The sequence below is a fragment of the Dipodomys merriami genome, unplaced genomic scaffold (genome assembly GCF_024711535.1).
Source record: "Dipodomys merriami isolate MVZ:Mamm:240054 unplaced genomic scaffold, mDipMer1.0.p SCAF_19, whole genome shotgun sequence".
Taxonomy (NCBI): Eukaryota; Metazoa; Chordata; class Mammalia; order Rodentia; family Heteromyidae; genus Dipodomys; species Dipodomys merriami.
In genome coordinates, this window is record NW_027203270.1 from 2476196 (window position 1) to 2498121 (window position 21926).

Sequence of the window (21926 nt, forward strand, 5' to 3'; positions counted from 1 at the left end):
AGAGATTAGAATGGTAGAGGTTCTGGTTTCTGTGGGTTGTTCATTTGGTGTGAGGTGACATCTCACTATGTAGCTCAAGGTGGCCTGGAATTTCACGATGGAGCCCAGGCTCTCTTTAAACTCTGTCTCCTTGCCTCAGTAGATGTGTAACACCATGAGGTGCCTTGTGTGATGCACACCAGTAACCTAACAGTCAGGAGGCTGGGTCAGGAGTATTGAGAGCTCAAGGCCAGCCGTGGCTACATGGTGAGGCCTGGCCTAATAATAATAATGATAATAACAACAACAACAACAACAACAATAATAATAATAATAATAATAATAAACCAGAACCAAACAAAAATAATAGAAAAGAGGTAAAGTCCTGAAAAAAAATCTATAGGCATTAAGAAGGATGCTTCAGTCTTGCCAGTTAATCAGTTCACTTTCCTATCTGTCTCCTAAAGGAAAGTTCTGTCCTCATCTAAAAGCATTAGTTAGATTCCCAGCCAAATTCCACCTGACTCTCCATTAACACAGTGGTAAAGTCAAATGTTCCCCGATGAGAGTATTTTAGAAGCATGTCACAAACAACCAGACAAACAGTACTTCTGGTCCTAAAGTCTAAAGGCAATAAAAACTCGCCTTTCTTGGGGCGTGGAAGAGGTGGTTCTGAGCCCTTACCGTGGGTGCTCTGAGCGGCACTTGACCTTCAGGCACTTCTGTGTCCATCTCCAGGTGACTCCGGAGGAAGCAAGAAGGGCGGGAAGAAGAAGGGTTCCTCTTTCCAGACCGTGTCTGCTGTGTTCAGGGTTTGTGACCTGTCAGTTTCTACTTTTCAGTTGTTTGTTTGCCCCTGTGACATGGCATATGCTTAGACAAGGGTGTTTTGATTTGATTTGTGTCTCAGGAAAATTTAAACAAATTGATGACCAACCTAAGGAGCACACACCCTCACTTTGTACGATGCCTGATTCCCAATGAGACCAAAACTCCTGGTAAGTAGCAAGCCAATCTTGCCATTATTTTGGACAGAAAAGCATACCCTGAAATGTATGTGAAATTCTGTGGGTGTACGGAAAGGAATAAGATCTCTATCGTTTCTCAAACTAATCTACTAAATCTAGTTGCTCGATTCAGCAAATACAAATACCAGATGCATGTTAAATTACATCTTTAGGTAAAACAAAAAAAAATTGCTCAGTAAGTATATCAATCAGGCAATGTTTGAAATATGTTCACTAAAACATATTTTTATTGTTTATTCTGAAACTACAATGCAATTGAATGTTATATTCTCTCTGACCCACTATGAGAATGATCTCATAGCCAAGATACAGAGAGTGTGTGTGTACATACAGAGACATGTTCAATCTATAACTTTCCAGAGTGTCTTGAAGGAAGGAGGATCCAGATGACTTCGAAGGTTCTCTCTACAACATTCTGTGGGTTTCTAGTCCATTTTCTCCTTAGCCTTAACCAGATTTTCTTCAGGGAATTCCTATCCACTAGAACTCTGGCAAATGATGGAACTGTTATACATCTACCCTATATGGTAGCCACTGTTTGTATGAGATGTACCCAGGGAAACAAAGAAATTGAATTTGTACTGTTGATGAATTCAAATGTAAGCAGCCTCCTGTGGGTCTAGTTGCTGTATTGGACAGTGCAAGCCAAAGCTTTGAACGTTGTATGGTTATATGATGATCTTCCCTCACATCAACCAGGGAAGCTCATGAGCACTCTCAAAGTTTTTACAAGGTTAAGACAAAAGCTAGCCTTACCTGCATCTCTCCTCAGAAATACAGGGATCCCCAAAGAAGAAGACATCATATCACCACAGTCTCAGACCCAGACCCAGCTTCCCATAACCCTCTGCTTTCCAGAATAGAATGAATGAATGACCTTTTTCCACAAAAGGCACTAAAGTATCCCTATCCTTAAGCAGAAACAGGAAACCACCTCAGGTTATCTAACGGGATAATGCCTACTGCCTATTCCCTCTGTCCTCTCTTGTAGCCTTGCTAGAACCCAGGGCCACCAGTAGGCTAAAGATCCAAATGCTGGCTTTCATTCATTCTTATAGTTAAGTGCAATTGAGCCTCCCTAAGGAGGTTAGGATTCTTTCCTCTGTGGGATTTCATCTGGTACTAACTCTTTCCATTCAAATCCGGGGGTTTTGATGCATCAAGTCATCAAAGATAAAAAATTAAAAAGTTGGGTAAACCAGAGACATGGACTCCTGGCATCTCCCCCCAGGTGTAATGGACCACTACTTGGTCATGCACCAGCTGCGCTGTAACGGGGTTCTCGAGGGCATCCGGATCTGCAGGAAAGGGTTCCCCAGTCGGATCCTCTACGCAGACTTCAAGCAACGGTGAGCTTCCTTCTCTTAACATCTCTCTCCTGTTGAGGACAGCCAAAGCTCACCTGGCCTGGGTGGTTGGTGGGCTCACCTATCTCCCAGGGTTTCTGTAGACTTCTTCTTTTGCTGGAAGGATGACCCCATGTCCAAAGTGAGTGCTAAGCCAGCCCAATGTGGTTCCAAGGCCAGTGGCCCTGTAGCCCAGCTATGAAGATGTGTCAGCTCTGATTTGATGGATGTGTAGGAATGGATAATTCTGGTACCAAACCATACCACTCACTTCCAAGCTGAGAGGCTAAAAAGAATGTCTCAGACAGTGTCCTATGTCCCCCATGGGAGCCAAGTTGAGATCTGCTGTCTTGGACTACCTCTCTCTTCTAAGATGCCATCTTGTGAGGAGTCCTTGAGGCCTTGACCTGGGTAGAAGGAGAGAGCGCCCTCTAGAGGCATAAATCACAGCTGACTTCAGGGCTCTTCCAAGTCAGATTAGAGCCATTTCCTCTAATGGCAAAAGCCCATGTATGTATGCACTGGCTGGACTTTCTTCCTTCTTGCATCTCTCCTCTCTAGGCCTCCTTGCCTAGTTAGAACCCATCGTTGGATTGCATCCAGACCAGCTGTACTGTGCAGAATTCTGCTTCCTCCTAAGGCTAGTGCAGGAGAAGTTTCTAGAAGGTGCTGATATCAGGACATTCTGGGAGGTTGAATCCACTTAAGAAAGGTGTCCCTTCTCCTCAGGTACCGGATCCTCAATGCCAGTGCCATCCCAGAAGGGCAGTTCATCGACAGCAAGAACGCTTCTGAGAAGCTGCTGAACTCCATCGACGTGGACCGAGAGCAGTTCCGCTTCGGCCACACCAAGGTGAGAAGGCTTGTCAGAGGAAGATGAGGGGCTCCTTCCTCTTCCATCAACCTGACCATCCCTTGTCTGGAAGCTCAGATATAGGGAGCTCTGCAGCTGGGTGGAGAGGGATCTGGCTCTTTAAGTGGCTGAGAAGAAAGCAAGGGCAATTCGAGACATCCATAGAGAGGAAGGATTCTTTAGAGAAGAGAACAAAGTTTTGTTTTGTTTTTTTAAAAAGGGACTCCAGGAACAGTGCAGGAAGAATAATCATAACCACCCAAACCAACCAGTTCCTGAGTACATGTGAATGCCCTTGTCAAAAATAGCCTTCCAGATATATTTAACTGTCTTCTCACTGGTGACGTAGGGATGATGGTAGTAAGGATGGGCCCTACCTAACTGAGTTTCTGGGCGAGGCAGGTCCATAAATCAGGTAAGGACCAGTGAGTGCCAAAAGCCATGTTCCAATCCTGACCAGACTCCCAAGAGTGAGGCAAACTAGGATTTCCAGTCTAGAGTCCAGGCAGGACTGTTTCCTTGGATGTCATGGGTGGGGAGAGGGGAGATGTTCTGCTGCTCAGAACAGCAAAGACAATGGGATTCAGGGTGGGACAGAGATAAAAGGAGGCATCTGTGACTTTCTCCTAACCTGGGCGTAATTGCTCTGTGGTTATCTTCGGGATTTGTCTTTGCCTTCTATGTGAGTCTGTAGGAACTCAACCATGTGGGTAGATGGGTCTAGAGCCTGCTTTACAACAGGTTGCCTTGCTGTCCAAGATGTGCAAGAGCAAAGAGAAGATCAGCTGGGAAGTAGATTCTGGGAGCTTGGTTGCTGCTGGTCCAATTCAGTGCTTGGAGACTTGACCTAGGATTGGGTAGAAAGAGGCTCCCGTGAGAGCCGATGGAGGACCCACTGGGGACCAAGCAGGATCCATTTCTCCTTTCATGCAGGTGTTCTTCAAAGCTGGGCTCCTGGGACTTTTGGAGGAGATGAGGGACGAGAAGCTGGTGACCCTGATGACACGCACACAGGCTTTGTGCAGGGGTTACCTGATGCGGGTGGAGTTCAAGAAGATGATGGAGAGGAGGTGATACAGACTCTCCCCCCACTTCCCCCCACCCTCTTTACTGAGCTGCCCGTGGTCACTTCCTGCTTCTAGTCTGGGGATCCTATCATTCATTCTTCATCCATTCATTCCTCTAATGTTTATTGAGCCAAAGTCCTGTGCTGGATAATCTGCTTGAAATTAGGGACACAGAAATAAGCTCTACCTTAAAGTGGCTCACAAAGCTCTCTTCACATTTGCATACATGGCAAATTTTAATAACTGCAATGATAAGGTTGCAGTCAAAGGCACAGAGGCCTGGGGCAAACAAATCCTCAACCCAGATGGTTGAGTGGTGGGATGGAGGGATCAGCAACCAAGACTAGCTTCCTGAAAGAAACTTTGCACGATCTGTAACAGGATGATCTGAAGGTGAGGGTGATAATAAGATCACGGTTACTTGTGGTATGGGGTCAAATGTGGGCATTGGAAAACTCTGTGCATCATCTTGAGGAACCCAGACTGCCTCTGGTGAATGGGGAGCCCTGGGGAGCATGTAAGAGATCAGTAATGGCATAAGGTCACTCTGACAGCTTGGGGGAAAGTTAACTTGAGGGGTGGAGAGGAAGAAGATTTCTAACAGAAGTCCAAATGAGAGGTGACAAGAACCTAAATTAGAACAGGCATGAGACAGAACAGAGTAGAAGAGAGGAATCTCAAAGACTCTGTGTGTATGTGTGCGTGCATGTATGTATGTGTGTATGTGTGTGTGTGCACATGCACACCCATACTGGGACTTGAACTCATGGCCTTAGCTTTTTTACTCAAGGCTAATGCTCTGCCACTTGAGTCTCAGCTCCCCTTCTGGCCTTGTGCTGGTTATTTGGAGATTAGAGTCTCAGGGATTCTTCTGTCCAGCTGGCCATGAACCATAATCCATATCTCAGGTTCCTGAGCAGCTGGGATTACAGGCGTAAACCACCAGTTCTTGGTGGAAAAGGAATAGCAACATTGACAACTAGTTATGTGTGGGGATTTCTAAGAAAGCAGAACTGGGGTCCCCCATTGAGGGTTAGGAATACCTCCAAACTTTAGCTTCACGAAGCCAATGGTGTTTGGTGAAACCAGCACAAAATGGGGGGGGGGGGGTTGGGGGAGGAAATCCCCAAGAAGGGGCTAGGTTAGGGAAAATTGAAACTAGGTTTCAGGTATCCCATAAATTTTGTAATGAGTTGTATAAATGTGGAACTCTGTGTAGTATTGGGAAGGGAGCAAGCAGTAACATAGGCTGGAAAGGAAGGTTCCAGTACTTATTGGGGTGGGATTGGGGGGATTAGCTATACCTTCCGTGGTCTGTTAATCCAAATCCTAACTGGTGCACAGGGAGTCCATCTTCTGCATCCAGTACAACATCCGCTCTTTCATGAACGTCAAGCACTGGCCCTGGATGAACCTGTTCTTCAAGATCAAGCCCTTGCTAAAGAGTGCAGAGGCGGAGAAGGAGATGGCCACCATGAAGGAAGACTTCGAAAAGGCTAAGGAGGATCTGGCCAGATCTGAAGCTCGCCGGAAGGAGCTAGAAGAGAAAATGGTCTCCCTGCTACAGGAAAAGAATGATCTCCAGTTGCAGGTCCAGTCTGTAAGTACCTTTGTTCTGAAGATACAAAACATAAGACTCTGAAAGGACCAAAAATGAGGAAGAGAGAGGACCCCCACCCCCACCCCCACCCCCCACAAAGGTGTGTCTATTCAAGCAACAGTGGTGACACCATGTGGTTATACAGCATATTGCAGGGCTGGCTCTGGCTTCCCTGAAACTAAGTGGACCAAAATCAGATCTACAGAGTAAACTTGTGTGGACTTTCATTTCTCCCTGTCTTCCCTAGCAGAGTTAAACATATTTTACTGTGGATATGAGAAATGTCTGTGTCTTATCCTAATCAATAGCTGTCACAAGTTCACCAAGTCTTTTAAAAAAAAAAGTCCTATCAACAAAAATAAATCATTCAAATTAAATAACCCAATCCAAAAACAGAGAAAGTAGTTCTTCCATGTGATGTTCAATACTATAATTATACTCAACAATCTTTCTGAAAATGCAATTTTTGTGTGTGCTGGTTCTGGGCTTGAACTGAACCTAGGCACTGTCCCTGAGCTTTTATGATCAAGACTAGTTTTCTACCACTTGAGCCATAGTGCCACTACTGGCTTTTTGGTGGCTAACTGAAGATAAGACTCTTATAGACTTCTCTTTCCAGGCTGGCTTTGAACAGATTTTCAGATCTGAGCCTCCTGAGTAGTTAGGGTTACAGGTATGAACTACCAGCATCTGGCTTTTGAGTTTTTTTTTCCTTTTGTACACAAGGTTAGCACTCTACGACTTGAGCCACAGCTCCACTTTCAACTTTCTTGGTATTTTTCGGAGATAAGCATCTCACAGACTTCCTACACAAGTGGGCTTTGAACCATGATCCTCAGACCTCAGTCTCCTGAGTTGCTAGAATTACAGGTGTGAGCCACCAACGCTAGGCAAGAATGTACTTCTTGCCGGGCGCTGGTGGCTCACGCCTGTAATCCTAGCTACTCAGGAGGCTGAGATCTGAGGATCGCGGTTCAAAGCCAGCCTGGGCAGGAGAGACCGTGAGACTCCTATCTCCAATAAACCACCAGAAAACCAGAAGTGGCGCTGTAGCTCAAGTGGTAGAGCGCTCGCCTTGAGCTGAAGAGCTGAGGGACAGCGCCCAGACCCAGAGTTCAAGCCCCACGGCCGACAAAAAAAAAAAAAAGAATGTACTTCTTAATTAATAGGAGAAACAAAACTACACCAGCAGGGCACAGCATTCTTCCACCCTCTCATTTCTTGGAGTTAAGGAATTTTTAATTTCCCCATCTACATAAACTTCTTCATATTTCCTTACCTTTTCGCTACATGCCCAAAACATTTTCTCCTCACTTCACCCTTTTCCAGACATGGTGGGCAAGGGGACAAATATGAAACCAGATTGTTGGGTGTGTGGTCCTCCATATAGGAGCTGTGTGCCCACAAGACAAGTCACTTGCCTCTGAGTCTTGGTTTTCTCATCTGTAAAGTGGGCAGAGCAACAGCACTCACTGATGTGGGTGTTGGGGAATCAAAGGGTTTAATGCATGTTGATCTTTAGCACATGGCTTAGGTTTATAAAACTTTTACCCTGTCTCATCATAGCAATTTCCCAGCAAGGTATGGCCAGTTCTGAACATATTTTTAACAGGGAAAGATGGTTTGATTTACTGAAAGAAAAGGATTTACTAGTTTTGTCTTGCCCTAGGGATTCACTATAATTCTTCTGGCACTAATTCATTCATGTGCTCATTTGTTCATCTTTGTGTGAGTGTGAGTGTGTGTGTGTGTGTATGTGTGTTTGGTGTCTGTCCTGGGGCTTGAACTCAGGGCCTTGCGATGTCATGGGGCTTTTTCACTCAAGGCTAGTGCTCTACCACTTGAGCCACACTTCCACTTCTGGCTTTTTGCTGGTTAATTGGAGATAAGAATTTCACAGATTTTCTGCCCAGGCTGGCTTGAAACTGCAATCCTCAGATCTCAGCTACCTGAGTAGTTAGGATGATAGGAGTGAGTGTCCAGCACCAGACTTCTTGTGTGCTTATAATGTCTTGTTTTGAAGGTTGAGGCAGCTTTTCTCTGTTAAAAGTTATATAAGGTAGCCATGTTTTGCAAATACAAGTCAGTTTAGCTTGACACAGAGTGCATGGCTTGTTTGTTAGCTGGTGGTGGTACCAGAAAAATGATATAATCCAATAGGCAAATTCAGCAAAGGTGGAGGCTTAGATGCTGGACTTTTATCCTTCTTGGCTTAGGTTCAGGCAATGGGCTTTTAGGGGTTTCTTAAGGAGCTGATTGAAATGTACAACATCCTGGTTCTTGCAGGAAACAGAAAATCTGATGGACGCCGAGGAGCGATGTGAGGGGCTTATCAAGAGCAAGATCCAGCTGGAAGCAAAAGTCAAGGAGCTGAATGAGAGGCTGGAAGAGGAGGAAGAGATCAATTCCGAGCTGGTGGCCAAGAAGAGGAATTTGGAAGACAAGTGTTCCTCTCTCAAAAGGGATATTGATGACCTGGAGCTGACCCTGACCAAAGTGGAGAAGGAGAAGCACGCCACAGAAAACAAGGTGGGCACTTGAGAATCCCACAGGCTACGTACCAAGGAAGATGGGTACAGGAGCCTCCTCCACCCAGCACCACCTAGAAGTTAGAGGCAGAAAGAAAGCGGAAGGGAAGGAGGGAGGGAGGAAAAGATAAAAAGGGGAAGGAAAACTTTACAGGTTACCAATTCCAAAGTAAAGATCTAATAGAGCAAGATAGAAATATTATTTTGAGCCAGGCGCCGGTAGCTCACACCTGTAATCCTAGCTATTCAGGAGGCTGAGATCTGAAGATCGTGGTTCAAAGCCAGCCCGGGCAGGAAAGTCTGTGAGACTCTTATCTCCAATAAACCACTAAAAAACCAGAAGTGGCGCTGTGGCTCAAGTGGTAGAACTCTAGCCTTGAGCTGAAGAGCACAAGGACAGCACCCAAGCCCAGAGTTCAAGCCCCACAAACAACAACAAAAAAAAAGAAATATTATTTTGTTATTGGAAGTTCCTGGCCTAAATGTTTCAATATAACATTGGTGCTGATGTCCTCCCAGGTAAAGAATCTTTCTGAAGAAATGACAGCCCTTGAGGAAAACATTTCCAAACTGACCAAGGAGAAGAAAGCCCTGCAGGAAGCCCATCAGCAGACCCTAGATGACCTGCAGGTTGAAGAAGACAAAGTCAATGGCTTAATCAAAATCAACGTCAAGCTCGAACAGCAAACAGATGATGTAAGGAGAGCTGAAGAGTTCCGATTCTGGAACCAGAGTCCAGAGTTCAGATCTCAGCCAATCCCCAATCCCAAATGTGGTGATAAGCAGGGTGACTGACTTTTAAAATCTCAGCTTCCACCTGAGAAAAAGGGATGCAAGCAGCTCTACCTGTAGGGGGGGGGGAGAGGGTTCCAAGGGACACTCAACGCCCAGTGGGCGGCAGTTATACACCCTAAAACAACAGGCACACAACACACCAATACACATTCACCACAGATCAATTGACATTTTCAGTAAAATATAGCATCATCATTATTATAATTAACATATGCCTGCAGGTTATTAGGATTCCCAAATCTCCTACTGTGTTCTAATACAATGAAGATCTGGCTCCAGTTCAGTGGTAGAATGCTTGAGCAGCATGTACAAGGCTCTGGGTTTGATGTTGGGTATTGCCAAAACAAAACAATATAATATAATGCAATACAAGAATAATAATAATACTTCATCTGTGGCCATGTGTCTCCATCATGGTATACTCTCATTCTTGGTGTAAGATCCAGGTTTGAGGTAATCTGATTTTATGTGTTACTGTGGCTAGAAGTTTTCTACATCTCTAATCTTCCTGAGGCCAGAGTAGGTATGCTCCGTTCACACACTTTGCTTTCCCTGTGCTCACATGGACACACACTGACATGTGAACAACTCCTTGCCTAAATCTCCCCATGGTTTCTACTGTGAGAAGGGAAGAGTAATGGCAGGCAAGGTAGACCTCCTGGCATTGCCCTTCCCACTGTGTATTCCTGTCTGGGTAAAAGCACTAGTCTATGGGTGTTGACCTTTTACCAACAGGAATGTGACCTGGACAGGCCAACTAGGAATCAGCCAAAAGAGGCACTAGGAGGCACCCAAGGGATCCAGATTCCCCCTCTCTCCAGGGGCTTTGCTAGAAGAGAGAAGAAGGCAAAGAAGGGAAGACTTGCTTCCTTCCAGGGATAACCTCTGACTATGTAACCCTGAAGCCTTGGGCAGGTGTATGGCTCTAAGGGCTGAAGGGGGTCCAGCTTGCTTTCCCAATGGGTTCCTATGTCTTATTGCCCATGTCTTTCCAGCTGGAGGGGAGCTTGGAGCAGGAGAAAAAACTTCGGGCCGATCTGGAAAGGGTGAAGAGGAAGCTGGAAGGAGATTTGAAAATCTCCCAGGAATCCATAATGGACCTAGAAAATGACAAGCAGCAAGTGGAAGAGAAATTAAAGAAGTGGGTGTTGCGTTTTCTGCCTCTCCCTTTGAGCCCGGAAGCCATCTTGTTTGCACCTCAAAGGGTGATAGTTTGTGTCCTTTGATTTTTGGTGGTTAATCTCTTTTCAGGAAGGAGTTTGAAATCAGTCAATTGCAAACTAAAATCGATGATGAACAAGTTCAGAGTTTGCAGTTGCAGAAGAAGATTAAAGAATTACAGGCAAGTGCCAGCCCTGCCTAGTGAGGGACATCTGTGTGCCAGTATACTGCTTGCTCTTCTCCGGCTCTCTCTTGTCTGGTTTATGTGTTTGCATGTTTGTAGACAAAGTCCCCCTTCATAGCTCAGGCTGGCTTCAAACTCTTGATCTTCCTGACTCATCCTCCCAAGTCCTTGGATGACACTCATGAACGACCATATCCAACTCTCCCTTTGTTTCTTGAACATTTCTATTCCATCTATTGGAGCTAGAGAGAATGTCCTATCCTTTTCTCTATGCTTTTTGCTTTTTGGTTGGTTTTGTTGCTTGGCTTGGTTTTTGAGACAGGGTCTCACTGTGTTGCTCTGCCTGGATTTTGAACTCCTGGGCTCAAGAATATCTTTCTGCTTCACTTTCCACAGTAGCTGGCACCATAGACAAGCATCATGCCTGGCTTTTCCCTCTCTTTAAAAAATAATACACTAATTTTATTGGTGACACATAAACATATCTCCTTGAAAAGAGACAAAATATTACCAGTAAGGCTAACTATTGTCAATAAAGGTGACTGACCACTATCCCTAAGCCTAATACCCTTGTAGTCTTCTCAGAAAGAACAATCAATTTCCCATGTTTATGGATCCTTCCAGAACTTCCCCCCAAGCCCTCATCACCTAGTCCCTCCACAAGTGGGCTGCTCTTTGTACGATGACCTCCCTGATCCATTGACCTTTCAGGCTCGCACAGAAGAGCTGGAGGAAGAAATTGAAGCAGAACACACACTCCGAGCCAAGATTGAGAAGCAGCGCTCTGACCTGGCCAGGGAACTGGAGGAGATCAGCGATCGACTGGAAGAAGCCAGTGGAGCCACTTCTGCCCAGATCGAGATGAACAAGAAGCGGGAGGCTGAGTTCCAGAAAATGCGCAGGGACCTGGAGGAGGCCACCCTGCAGCACGAAGCCACAACCGCCACCCTGAGGAAGAAGCATGCAGACAGTGTGGCTGAGCTTGGGGAGCAGATCGACAATCTGCAGAGGGTCAAGCAGAAGCTGGAGAAGGAGAAGAGTGAGCTGAAGATGGAGATCGACGACATGGCCAGCAACATTGAAACAGTCTCCAAGTCCAAGGTACAGACTCACCCTTTCTGTCCTTGGCCATGGGGAGCCCCTGAGCGTGTGGAACTTGATGCTTCTACACTCATTGCATGATCTGCACTGAGCCCCTCCTCCCTCCCAAGTCCTCACATTCATCTTATCCATCTTGGGGAGATGCAGTAGCAAAAGACTTTAAGACTGGGTAAATTCCAAACAACAGTCCGGGAGGCTGGGAAATCCAGGATCTAGATTTTGTGTCTGCTGAGGAACCCAAACTGTGCTTCTAAGATGGCAGCGTGATGCTATGTCTGCCCATAGCAGCAGGGACAAGGGAGCTAGTGCTCATTTTCTGTACAGACTGTGACTCTCTGCAAAGGCTGAATCATCAAGACCTAATCACCTCCCCAAGCCTCCACTTCCCAGCATTTCACTGGGGATATCGTGTCATCACAAGCACTTTGAGGTGACACACACGTTCAGACCCTCACCATGCAAGCTCAGTCAATGACATGCTGCCACTCTAGGTTGCATTACAGAAAAAGCTTCCAGTCTATCTGGAATATACCAGAGCGAATTCTATCCATGGATGATCTTCTTAGCCCACAATTCATTCCTGCAACAATTAACTCAGCCTCAAGAGACCAGATTCATCCTTTCCTGAGATGGTGCCATCATGACTTAGTAGCCTCCCACTGAGGCGCCTACCACTGCTCAGCCCCACCATGGGGGATGGAGCAAGCTTCCTTGGGAGGTATATAAACCCTGGAAGTACAAACCACATCCAAACATAGCATTTTCGGACAGCACTGCAGCTGTCTCCCTCTCCCTCTCCTTCTCCCACTCTCTCTCTCTTTCCTTCTCCCTCTCTTTCTTCCTCTCTCTCTCCTATGTCTCAGGGTTGGTTGAGTTAGAAGAAATTCCAGCATCACTCACCCAGTTAGGTCTCTAGCCAGCCCTCCTCACAGCCTCTCCACCTCCAACACTGCTTTCTGCTCTGTTTTCTTTTCTTGATTATTTTTAAAATATGATTGTATTGTTATTATTAAGGTATGGTACAGAGAGGTTACCCTTTTATAAGCCAGGTAACGAATACGTTTCTTTTTCTTTTTCTTTTTTTTTTTTTTTTTTTTTTTTTTTTGGTTGTGGGGCTTGAACTCTGGGCCTGGACACTGTCCCTCAGTTCGTCAGCTCAAGGTTAGTGTTCTACCACTTGAGCCACCGCGCTACTTCCAGTTTTCTGACTGATTTATTGGAGATAAGAGTCTCATGAACTTTCCTGCCTGGGATGACTTTGAACCATGATCCTCAGATCTCAGATCTCCTGCGTAGCTAGGTTTACAGGTGTGAGCCACCAGTGCCTGGCTTACTCGGGTTCTTTTGAGTGGCATCTCCTCAGAGGTTTGTTTACAAATATTAAATACTTAACCAACCACAAGCTGTTGCTCTAAGCTATTCATAATTAAGTAGCAATCACAAATCAAAATAAAACAAATCCGAAATTATTACAATTTTTTATTAAGTAGTTGCACTTCAATTCCAGAAGTCAACTTATGAGTCCAATGCATCTTGATCAATGTCGTTCTTGACCTTTCTTTCCCCATCTCATTCCTATCCTCAAGTTACGTATGGTTATAACTTTTATTCTTGTCATTTGTGGGGCTTGAACTCAGGGCCTGGGAACTGTCCCTGAGCTCTTTTGCTCAAGGCTAGCGCTCCACTTCTGGGTTTTAAGTGCTTAATTGGAGATAAGAGTCTCTCAAGGACTTTTCTGCCCAGGCTGGCTTCAAACTGTGATCCTCAGATCTCAGCCTCCTGAGTAGCTAGGATTACAGACATGAGCCACTGGCACCCAGCTGGTTATGATTTTTTAAGCCAACCTAACAAGAAGCCACATTGTCAAACTGTCCAGTTCCATATTGTACTCCAGAAACTCATTTTTCCCATTCATGAAGACATTTTATTTTTTTTTCTTTTAAGAGTAATATAGAAAGAATGTGCCGGTCCGTGGAAGATCAGTTTAATGAAATCAAAGCTAAGGATGACCAACAGACCCAGATAATCCATGATTTGAACATGCAGAAGGCAAGACTCCAGACCCAAAATGGTAAGGATATGGGCCAGGGTCTAAGGTCCAGCCAGGCTGGTCCAGGAGGTTGAAGACCAGCAAGGCTGATGGACCATATCTTTTTGGTAGGGGAACTGAGCCACCAAGTGGAAGAGAAGGAGTCTCTGATCTCACAGCTAACTAAAGGCAAGCAGGCCCTCACCCAGCAACTGGAGGAGCTTAAGAGGCAACTAGAGGAAGAGACCAAGGTGAGGATGCCTCTTTGGGGAAATGGTAGAGTTAGAGAGAATATGAGAGGTCAAATAATGCAATTGGACACATGGAGAAGTCTGGAGCTTCCTGTCTAGGCCTTGTAGAGCGGGAAGAGCCTGTACACAGAGGCCCTTGGCACTGGATCTTCTTTCTCAGGACTAGGAATCCACCAGGGGCCTTTCCTCTTGATACCTCTGTCCTTACAGGATGGTCTGAGAAGTTTGCTCTTCAGCTCAGAGCCTCTCTTCCCCATCAAAGTACTAGACTGTCCATCTCAGTCAAGCCAACCAGCCCCACAACTTGGAATGCTTTCAACTCTTTCTTCTTTATTGAAATCAGATGTTTGTGTCCAGAAATTATGTCAGCCCACTGTAGAGGCACCTAGTAGGTATAGCACCAGTACACACCATAAAAACTCAGGAAATGCCAAGAATATATATTCAATCATTGGAATAGGAATTTAAGGGTTCTCAAAACTGCATGAGTGGGGGGCTGGGAAGGTGGCTCAGTGGTAGCGTGCTTGCCTTTTATGCACGAGGCCCTGGTTTTGATTCCTCAGTACCACATAAGCAGAAAAAAGCCGGAAGTGGTGCTGTGGCTCATGTGGTAGAGCACTAGCCTTGAGCTGAAGAGCTGAGGGACAGTGCCCAGGCCCAGAGTTCAGGTCCCATGACAGACAAAAAAAAAATGCATGAATGGAATTCTGTGGTTGCTGTACACTGGCTATGAGTTACAGGATAATCTTCCAAAAAAAAAAAAACTAGGTTCATGTTCACTGTCCATCTTTCTCTTCTACAGTAAGGCAGTTTGATAGAACTGGAATCAGGGAAAGTAGGTAAGAACCAGTGCTTGAACAAGTATTGAGGTAGTCTCCTCTGTTTTGGTAGTACTGAGGCTTGAACTTGGGGCCTTGTGCTTGCTAGGCAGATGCCCTATCACTTGAGACATACCTCCAATGCTTTTTGCTTTAGCCATTTTTCAGATAGGATCTTGCATTTTCCTCCCCAGGCTGGCCTTGGCCCACAACCCTCATACCTATATCTACTGTGTAACTGGATTACGGCGTGTACTACTATTCCCAGCCTTACATGTGTTTGTTTTTTCAAGGATAAAGATGTACACCTGACTACACTGGGGAAACAGAATTCCTTGATGGTGGCATTAGAGGGTGCTTTGTGACCACTATAGCTAGAACTGAACTTTTACCCTGTCCAGATACGAATGTCCTCTCTTGCTTAGGAAGAGGAGGCTGAGCCCTGGAACAGCACAGCCCATCAGCAGGCCCTAGTGTGAGGACAGCTCATTCATGACACCAAAATATGCTCTATGTTTCTCATAGCCACAATTCTTTATCATTCCAGACCAAGGAGCAAGACAGTCAGTGCCTTTTTAATTCCATTTCCATACTTCTAATTAGATCCGCGGAAGAGGTCTCCATTTGAGCAACAGCTCTTTAGCATTATTTATTTACCTAACTATGACATCAACAGAGGATAGACCACAGGCCCAGAGTCACAGTGGGTAACCAACCAGACAGGGATTATATTGCTTTATTCTCAGTGTGTTTACTTTTATGGCTACCTACTGTTTGGCTGTTAGCAAATGTTCATGGTATTCTCTCCAACATGGTGTCATGAATTGTGTTTTGTTTTTAATAAAGAGATTTAGATATAAAATTTTAATATATTTAAATATATTCTAATGAAGGAGAGAACCTAAAAAATTTAAGTAGGTGATAAGCAAACATGGCCACATTTATACTTCATGGGAATGCTTCAAGTGTAAACTTTAAAAAAAAAATCACCTTAACTTGAAAAAGGATCTCATCATTTTACGATTTGTCACCGCTGCAATTCTCCAGGCCAAGAATGCCCTGGCCCACGCCCTGCAATCCTCCCGCCATGACTGTGACCTCCTTCGGGAGCAGTATGAGGAGGAGCAGGAAGGCAAAGCCGAGCTGCAGAGGGCGCTGTCCAAGGCCAACAGTGAGGTTGCCCAGTGGAGAACCAAATATGAGACGGACGCCATCCAGCGCACGGAGGAGCTGGAGGAGGCCAAGTATGATTCCAGGGTTACAACAGACATGCTGGCTTTATGACAGAAGCTAAGCGACAGGGAAGTGCTTGCTCCTGCCTGGCCAGAATCTCTCTTCCCTCCTTCTTAGTTCCTTAAGCATCCAGTGACATCTTATCACCTCTCGGGGGTCTCCCTGCCGTCCCCCTGTGAAACTACCTATCCACCTGGCTCTCTTGAGGACTCCTTGGGGATCCCTTCCTTGCCACCAACCATTTTGGGATTATTCAAGCAATACAGTCATGTCACTTAACCATGCATGGGGTATGTTCTGAGAAGCACATCTCTGTTGCCATTGTGGGAACGTTCTAGAGCGTATGTGTACATACCTCAATCAATCTATGTGGCTTCTTCAAGTGCTTTCCAGCACCACTGTAATTTTGTGGGCCCACCATGGGGTATGTTGCCTGGAACATGTTATTGGATAACACATGGCTGTGCTAGGATCCTCTCCTCTCAACACACCAGGGCCTGCTGATTCCTTCCCAGACTGTTCCTTTCTATTTTACCCTAACAGTCATTTTCCGAAATAATCCCACTCTTGCCAAGACACAAACAACATCTGGTTCTCTTAGGAAGAAACTGGCCCAGAGGCTCCAGGAGGCAGAAGAAAACACAGAGACGGCCAATTCTAAGTGCGCTTCCTTGGAGAAAACCAAGCAGAGGCTCCAGGGGGAAGTGGATGACTTGATGCTGGACTTGGAGCGGGCCCACACTGCCTGCGCCACTCTGGACAAGAAGCAGAGAAACTTCGACAAGGTCCTGTCCCTCCCCTCCCTCATCCCACCCCCCTGCATGGCTTCATGGAGGGGGTGGTCCAAGGGAGAGTCTCTCATGGCTGGGTGCATGAGAGGTCCTGCAGCTGCAGCCGCAACGTCCAGTTGGAAAGATCCTGAGTCTCTCTTTAGTCTCATGACAGACCCTCCTCCAAAGGGAGTCTTCTTATTAGTCAAAGCTAATTCTAATTACATTAAGCATGGAATACAAGTCAAGTGTCTCTAATCCAGAAAAATAAATCCCAAGTCTGAATACTGGAGAGGGATGATGTATCAAGTGGAAAATTCTACACCCGACCTCATGCACCATGTGGCAAATCAAAACACGGGCATGCCAAAACTGTCCCATGACAGGCTAGGTGTAGAAGATGTATCTGAAACATGAGTGAGCCCATCTCCAAGTATTTTATGCCTACACAAAAGTTCAAAAATCTAACCAGGAGGAGGGCAGGGTGAGGGATCACAGATCTGAAACATTTCTAGTCCCCAGTCATCTCAGATCAGAGATTCCCAACTTGTATCTTAAAGAACCTGGATGAACATTGTAGGGCCACCAGTTGGAAGCCAGTCTCTTTCTCTGGTCCATAAGAAGGAAAGGGCTACACTTTGGTATTGTTTCCAGCTCGTGTCTGAGTGGTCTCTATTCAGCCCCAAACCCCTCCCCGTACCCCATCCCACTTTCCACCCCCCACCCTCACTGCAGGGCTTTCTCCTTCTTACCTGTCTCTTTGTCATGTCTCAGGTCCTTGCAGAGTGGAAGCAAAAGCTGGATGAAAGTCAAGCAGAGCTGGAAGCTGCTCAGAAAGAATCCAGGTCTCTCAGTACCGAGATCTTCAAGATGAGGAACGCTTATGAAGAGGTGGTAGATCAGGTAGAGACGCTGAGGCGGGAGAACAAAAATCTGCAAGGTGAGCACTGTCAGCACCACCAGCGTGCAAAGTCTGTTTCTTCCTCTCCTCCTTCCAGCCCCTTCCCCAGTCAGCCACAGCCTCCTCCCTCCTACTGCCTTTCAAAACCCTCACCCATCATGCCTTGCGTCTACCAGTTTGCTCCAAGGCCCAACTCCTCTTCATGTAAGGTGGCAGCTTAAGTCTCATTTTTGAGGAGCAGGAGTCTCTAACAACAGGCTGCTGTTGTTAGAGAACAAGATCTTTCAGAGAGTCTGTCTCTAAATGTCTTTGCAACCTTGTGTTTGTCAATAAATTCCTTAGGCTGCAGAAAATTAGAAAACCAGACAAGACCTCTCTAAAGCCCCCATGCATTCTAGGTGATGATGATTCCATCCATTTTTTTCTGGTTCCTCTCTGTGACCCTTTTGAGGTCTTAGGGTGATGGTGTTGTCTCCCTGTTGCTACTTTCTCTGCATAGTTCAGGAGTGACACAGCTGTGTCTGCTGACACCTCCAAGGAACCACTTCCCCACATTCTCCCCTATATAAATGTCATCAGTGAACCACCAGCCCCTACAACGCCTGGCAAATACCTCTGCTGTGAAACCAGAGCCCATTGACAGAGATCCTAAATCAAACCCGTTCTTTGCAGAAGAGATTTCTGACTTAACGGAGCACATTGCAGAAACTGTCAAGAACCTTCAAGAAGTGGAAAAGACCAAGAAGCAAATGGAGCAGGAAAAGTCTGATCTCCAGGCTGCCTTAGAAGAAGTGGAGGCAAGTGTCATGTCTGGGATTCAGAATTTGGAAGCTGAAAGAGGGTGTGCTTGTCCATCCCTGTGAGGAGTTCCTTCCTGCCTGGAGGCAGACACTTCCTCCAAGGGGAAGATGATTACCTCTGGGGTCTGAAAAGGCTCTGCTCTGGTGTCCACTCACACACATCGCCTCTTGAGAATATATGCATCCTCAGTAGCTTCCTCTCTGAAAGCAAAACAGCAATCACTTGAAATGGCTCCTGAAATCATCAATCCTGAAAATGGCTCCCTAGCCCTCAGTGACTGTTGTAGCACAGAATCACCTAGAACAGAGCACTTTGTGCTGTCAGGAATGCTGCAGAAGCAAAATAGGCCTAGAGTCATCCGTGGCCACGCAAGACCATTGGTTGAAACATGTCTCAGGAAATTTAAACTGGTGCAGAATAACAAGGGAACAGATGTTCTGTCAAAAACACTGCTGGGTGACACATCACATCCTCCACAAACTGTGGTGTGTGTGTGTGTATGTGTGTGTGTGTGCATGCGTGCATGCATGTGTGTGTGTGTGTGTGTGTGTGTGTGTGTGTGTGTGTGTGTGTGTGTGTGTGTGTGCATGTACAGATACAAGGACTTAAACTCAGGGCCTGAGCACTGTCTCTTCAGTGTTTTCTGCTCAAGGCTGGTGCTCTGCCACTTGAGCCACACCTCTGTTTCTGGGTTTTTGGTGACTAATGGGAGATAAGAGTCTCATAGACTTTCATGTGTGGGCTGGGGTCAAACTTTGATCCTCAGGTCTCAGCCTCGTGAGTAGCTAGAATTACAGGTGTGAGCCACCAGCATCCTGGATCCTAAACGTTTTGCCAATTCCCAACTCAAGATGGATTCCTTGTTATTAACAGACACAATGTGTTGCAGTTTCATCACTGTTTGGGACTTTCGGGAACAGGTCAAATGCTCAAACCTCTGAGGATCATTCTCTCCATCTGTATAATGGGTTATTCTTATGCTATTTGTATTGGGATCGAAATATTCACAGTACTCCCAATAGCTCCTTTGCTCTAATCAGGGTTCCTTGGAACACGAGGAGAGCAAGATCCTGCGCATCCAGCTAGAACTAAACCAGGTGAAGTCCGAGCTGGACCGCAAGGTCACTGAGAAGGATGAGGAAATCGAGCAGCTCAAAAGAAACAGCCAACGAGCCACAGAGGCCATGCAGAGCGTGCTGGATGCCGAGATCCGCAGCCGGAATGATGCCCTGCGGCTGAAGAAGAAGATGGAGGGCGATCTCAACGAGATGGAGATCCAGCTGGGCCATTCCAACCGCCAGGTGGCTGAGACCCAGAAACACCTGCGCACCATCCAGGGCCAGCTGAAGGTGAGCCCCAGCCGCCTCCCGTGGAACCCAGGGTCCCCCAGCCCACCCAGCAGCTCTAGCTTCACTTCTGGTTTTCCCCCATCCCCGATCGGAAAGGATTCCCAGCTGCACCTGGATGATGCCCTAAGGAGCAATGAGGACCTCAAGGAGCAGCTGGCCATTGTGGAGCGCAGGAACGGCCTCCTCCAGGAGGAGCTGGAGGAGATGAAGGTGGCCCTGGAGCAGACAGAGCGGACCCGCAAGCTGTCAGAGCAGGAGCTGCTGGATGCCAGTGACAGAGTGCAGCTGCTACACTCCCAGGTGCCCACTCTCCTTTGGCTCTCATCTGCCTGAGGCAGGGAGAGCCCCCCCCCCCTTGCCGTCTTCCTCATGTCCAAGGAACACCCCTTTCCTCCATCCTTCAGCTCAGGTCCCTCCCCAGGGGTAGCGAGAGCCTAGGTAGGGAGTTGGCAGGGAGTTTTCCATTCCTCCATTCTAGCAGTCAAGACCAGCCCCTTGCCAGGAAAATCAGACTCTTGACTGATTCTTTTTTTTAAGTTTCCTGTTATCCTAAAGAAGCAGATAAAAAAAAAACCATATATGGGGGCTGGGAAGGTGGCTCAGTGATAGAGCGCTTGCCTTGCATGCATGAGGCCCTGGGTTCGATTCCCCAGCACCACGTAAGCAAAAAAGAAAAAAGCCGGAAATGGCGCTGTGGCTCAAGTGGTAGAGCACTAGCTTTGAGCTGAAGAGCTGAGGGACAGTGCCCAGGCCCAGAGTTCAGGCCCCTCAACGGTACCAAAAAAAATTTTTTTAAAAAATCATATATGAAGCTGGGTGCTGGTAGCTGATGCCTATAATCCTAGCTACTCAAGAGGATGAGATATGAGGATCATAGTTTGAAACCAGACCTGGCAGGAAAGCCTGTAAGACTCTTTATCTCCAAAAACTATCCAAAAAAATATCTGGGAGTGTGGCTCAAGAGATAGAGTGCTAGCCTTGAGCAAAGAAAAAACTAAGAGATAGAGCCTGGACCATTCGTTCAAGGCCCAGAACTGCGCACACACACACACACGCACACACACACACACACACACACACACACACACACACACACACACACACACACACACACGTTGTGGGAGAATCAGGATGAGAAAAAATTAGTTGTAGCTTAAAGCACTGAAGGATGCTTCACAGAAGGTGTACATGTTAAGAATTCCTTATCCCAAATACTTACAAGTGGGAAGGAAGGAAGGGAATACTTGGGACCAGACATGTTTCAGAGTTCAGGTTAGATTTTTGATTTAGGGGAATATTTACATATACAAAATGAGATCTATTAGGGATGAGATCCAAAGCCAAACGTGAAATTCATTTGCTTTGTATAAATGTGATAGTCAGAACCTAAAATGAATGTTATATAATATTTTTTACCTGAAGGGTTTTTTTGCTGTTGTTGTTTGGGATTTTGGTTTGGGGAATTTTTAAAATATATTTTTTATTATCTTTAAGTTGTTTATTATCTTTAAGGAGTTGCCATTCAACAAAACAGTTTATGGATACAATGTGTCTTGATCAGTTTTACCCCTTTTAACAATTTCACCTGTCCCATTCAACCCACCGGTCCCCTCACTTTTCTTAATTTTGTAGGAAATGCATTTAATTTTGACTGCATCTCTCCTCCCCCTTCTTCTGTGATTTGCCTATCCTGTTCCCTTAACCCCATCCAACTCCTTTCAATTATCTGTTTCCTGGTGCATTTTTTTTTGAGACAGGGTCTTGCTATGTGGCTCAGGCTGGCATTGAACCTGTGATCCTTCTGCCTCAGACTTCAGTGCTGAGAATTCAAGCATGCAACATTGTGCCCAGATTTTTTTGTTGGTGGTGGCAGATTTTGTTCCCTTGTGGTGCTAGGGATCAACTCAAGGCCTTGAGCTACATCCTTAATTCTACTCTGGCATTGTCACTGAGAACAGCCACATGAGGTCAGGTGTGACCATTTCTACTTGTGGTCAAAGTTGATATTCAGAAACTTAGAGATTTGAGAAGATTTTCAGATTTCAGGCATTCACACTAGGATGCTCAGTCTGGGCCATCTAAAATGAAATGTTAGAATCTTTTCAAAATAATTATTTGCATTGCTTTCATGA

At 46.0% G+C, this 21926-nt stretch overlaps 1 protein-coding gene across 1 annotated transcript in view; it reads left to right on the forward strand.

Moving 5' to 3' along the window:
• Positions 1–21926, forward strand: part of Myh13 (myosin heavy chain 13) — a 53126-nt gene that overhangs the window by 16286 nt on the left and 14914 nt on the right. The window contains exons 15-33 of the mRNA XM_070026720.1: positions 718–791; positions 890–977; positions 2239–2356; positions 3083–3206; positions 4140–4276; positions 5618–5873; positions 8160–8402; positions 8921–9097; positions 10192–10337; positions 10448–10538; positions 11253–11642; positions 13587–13713; positions 13804–13922; positions 15788–15984; positions 16575–16758; positions 17518–17683; positions 18317–18441; positions 19486–19794; positions 19891–20094. Coding sequence (XP_069882821.1) covers positions 718–791; positions 890–977; positions 2239–2356; positions 3083–3206; positions 4140–4276; positions 5618–5873; positions 8160–8402; positions 8921–9097; positions 10192–10337; positions 10448–10538; positions 11253–11642; positions 13587–13713; positions 13804–13922; positions 15788–15984; positions 16575–16758; positions 17518–17683; positions 18317–18441; positions 19486–19794; positions 19891–20094 — 3275 coding nt within the window. The remainder of the gene's footprint in view (positions 1–717; positions 792–889; positions 978–2238; positions 2357–3082; positions 3207–4139; positions 4277–5617; positions 5874–8159; positions 8403–8920; positions 9098–10191; positions 10338–10447; positions 10539–11252; positions 11643–13586; positions 13714–13803; positions 13923–15787; positions 15985–16574; positions 16759–17517; positions 17684–18316; positions 18442–19485; positions 19795–19890; positions 20095–21926) is intronic.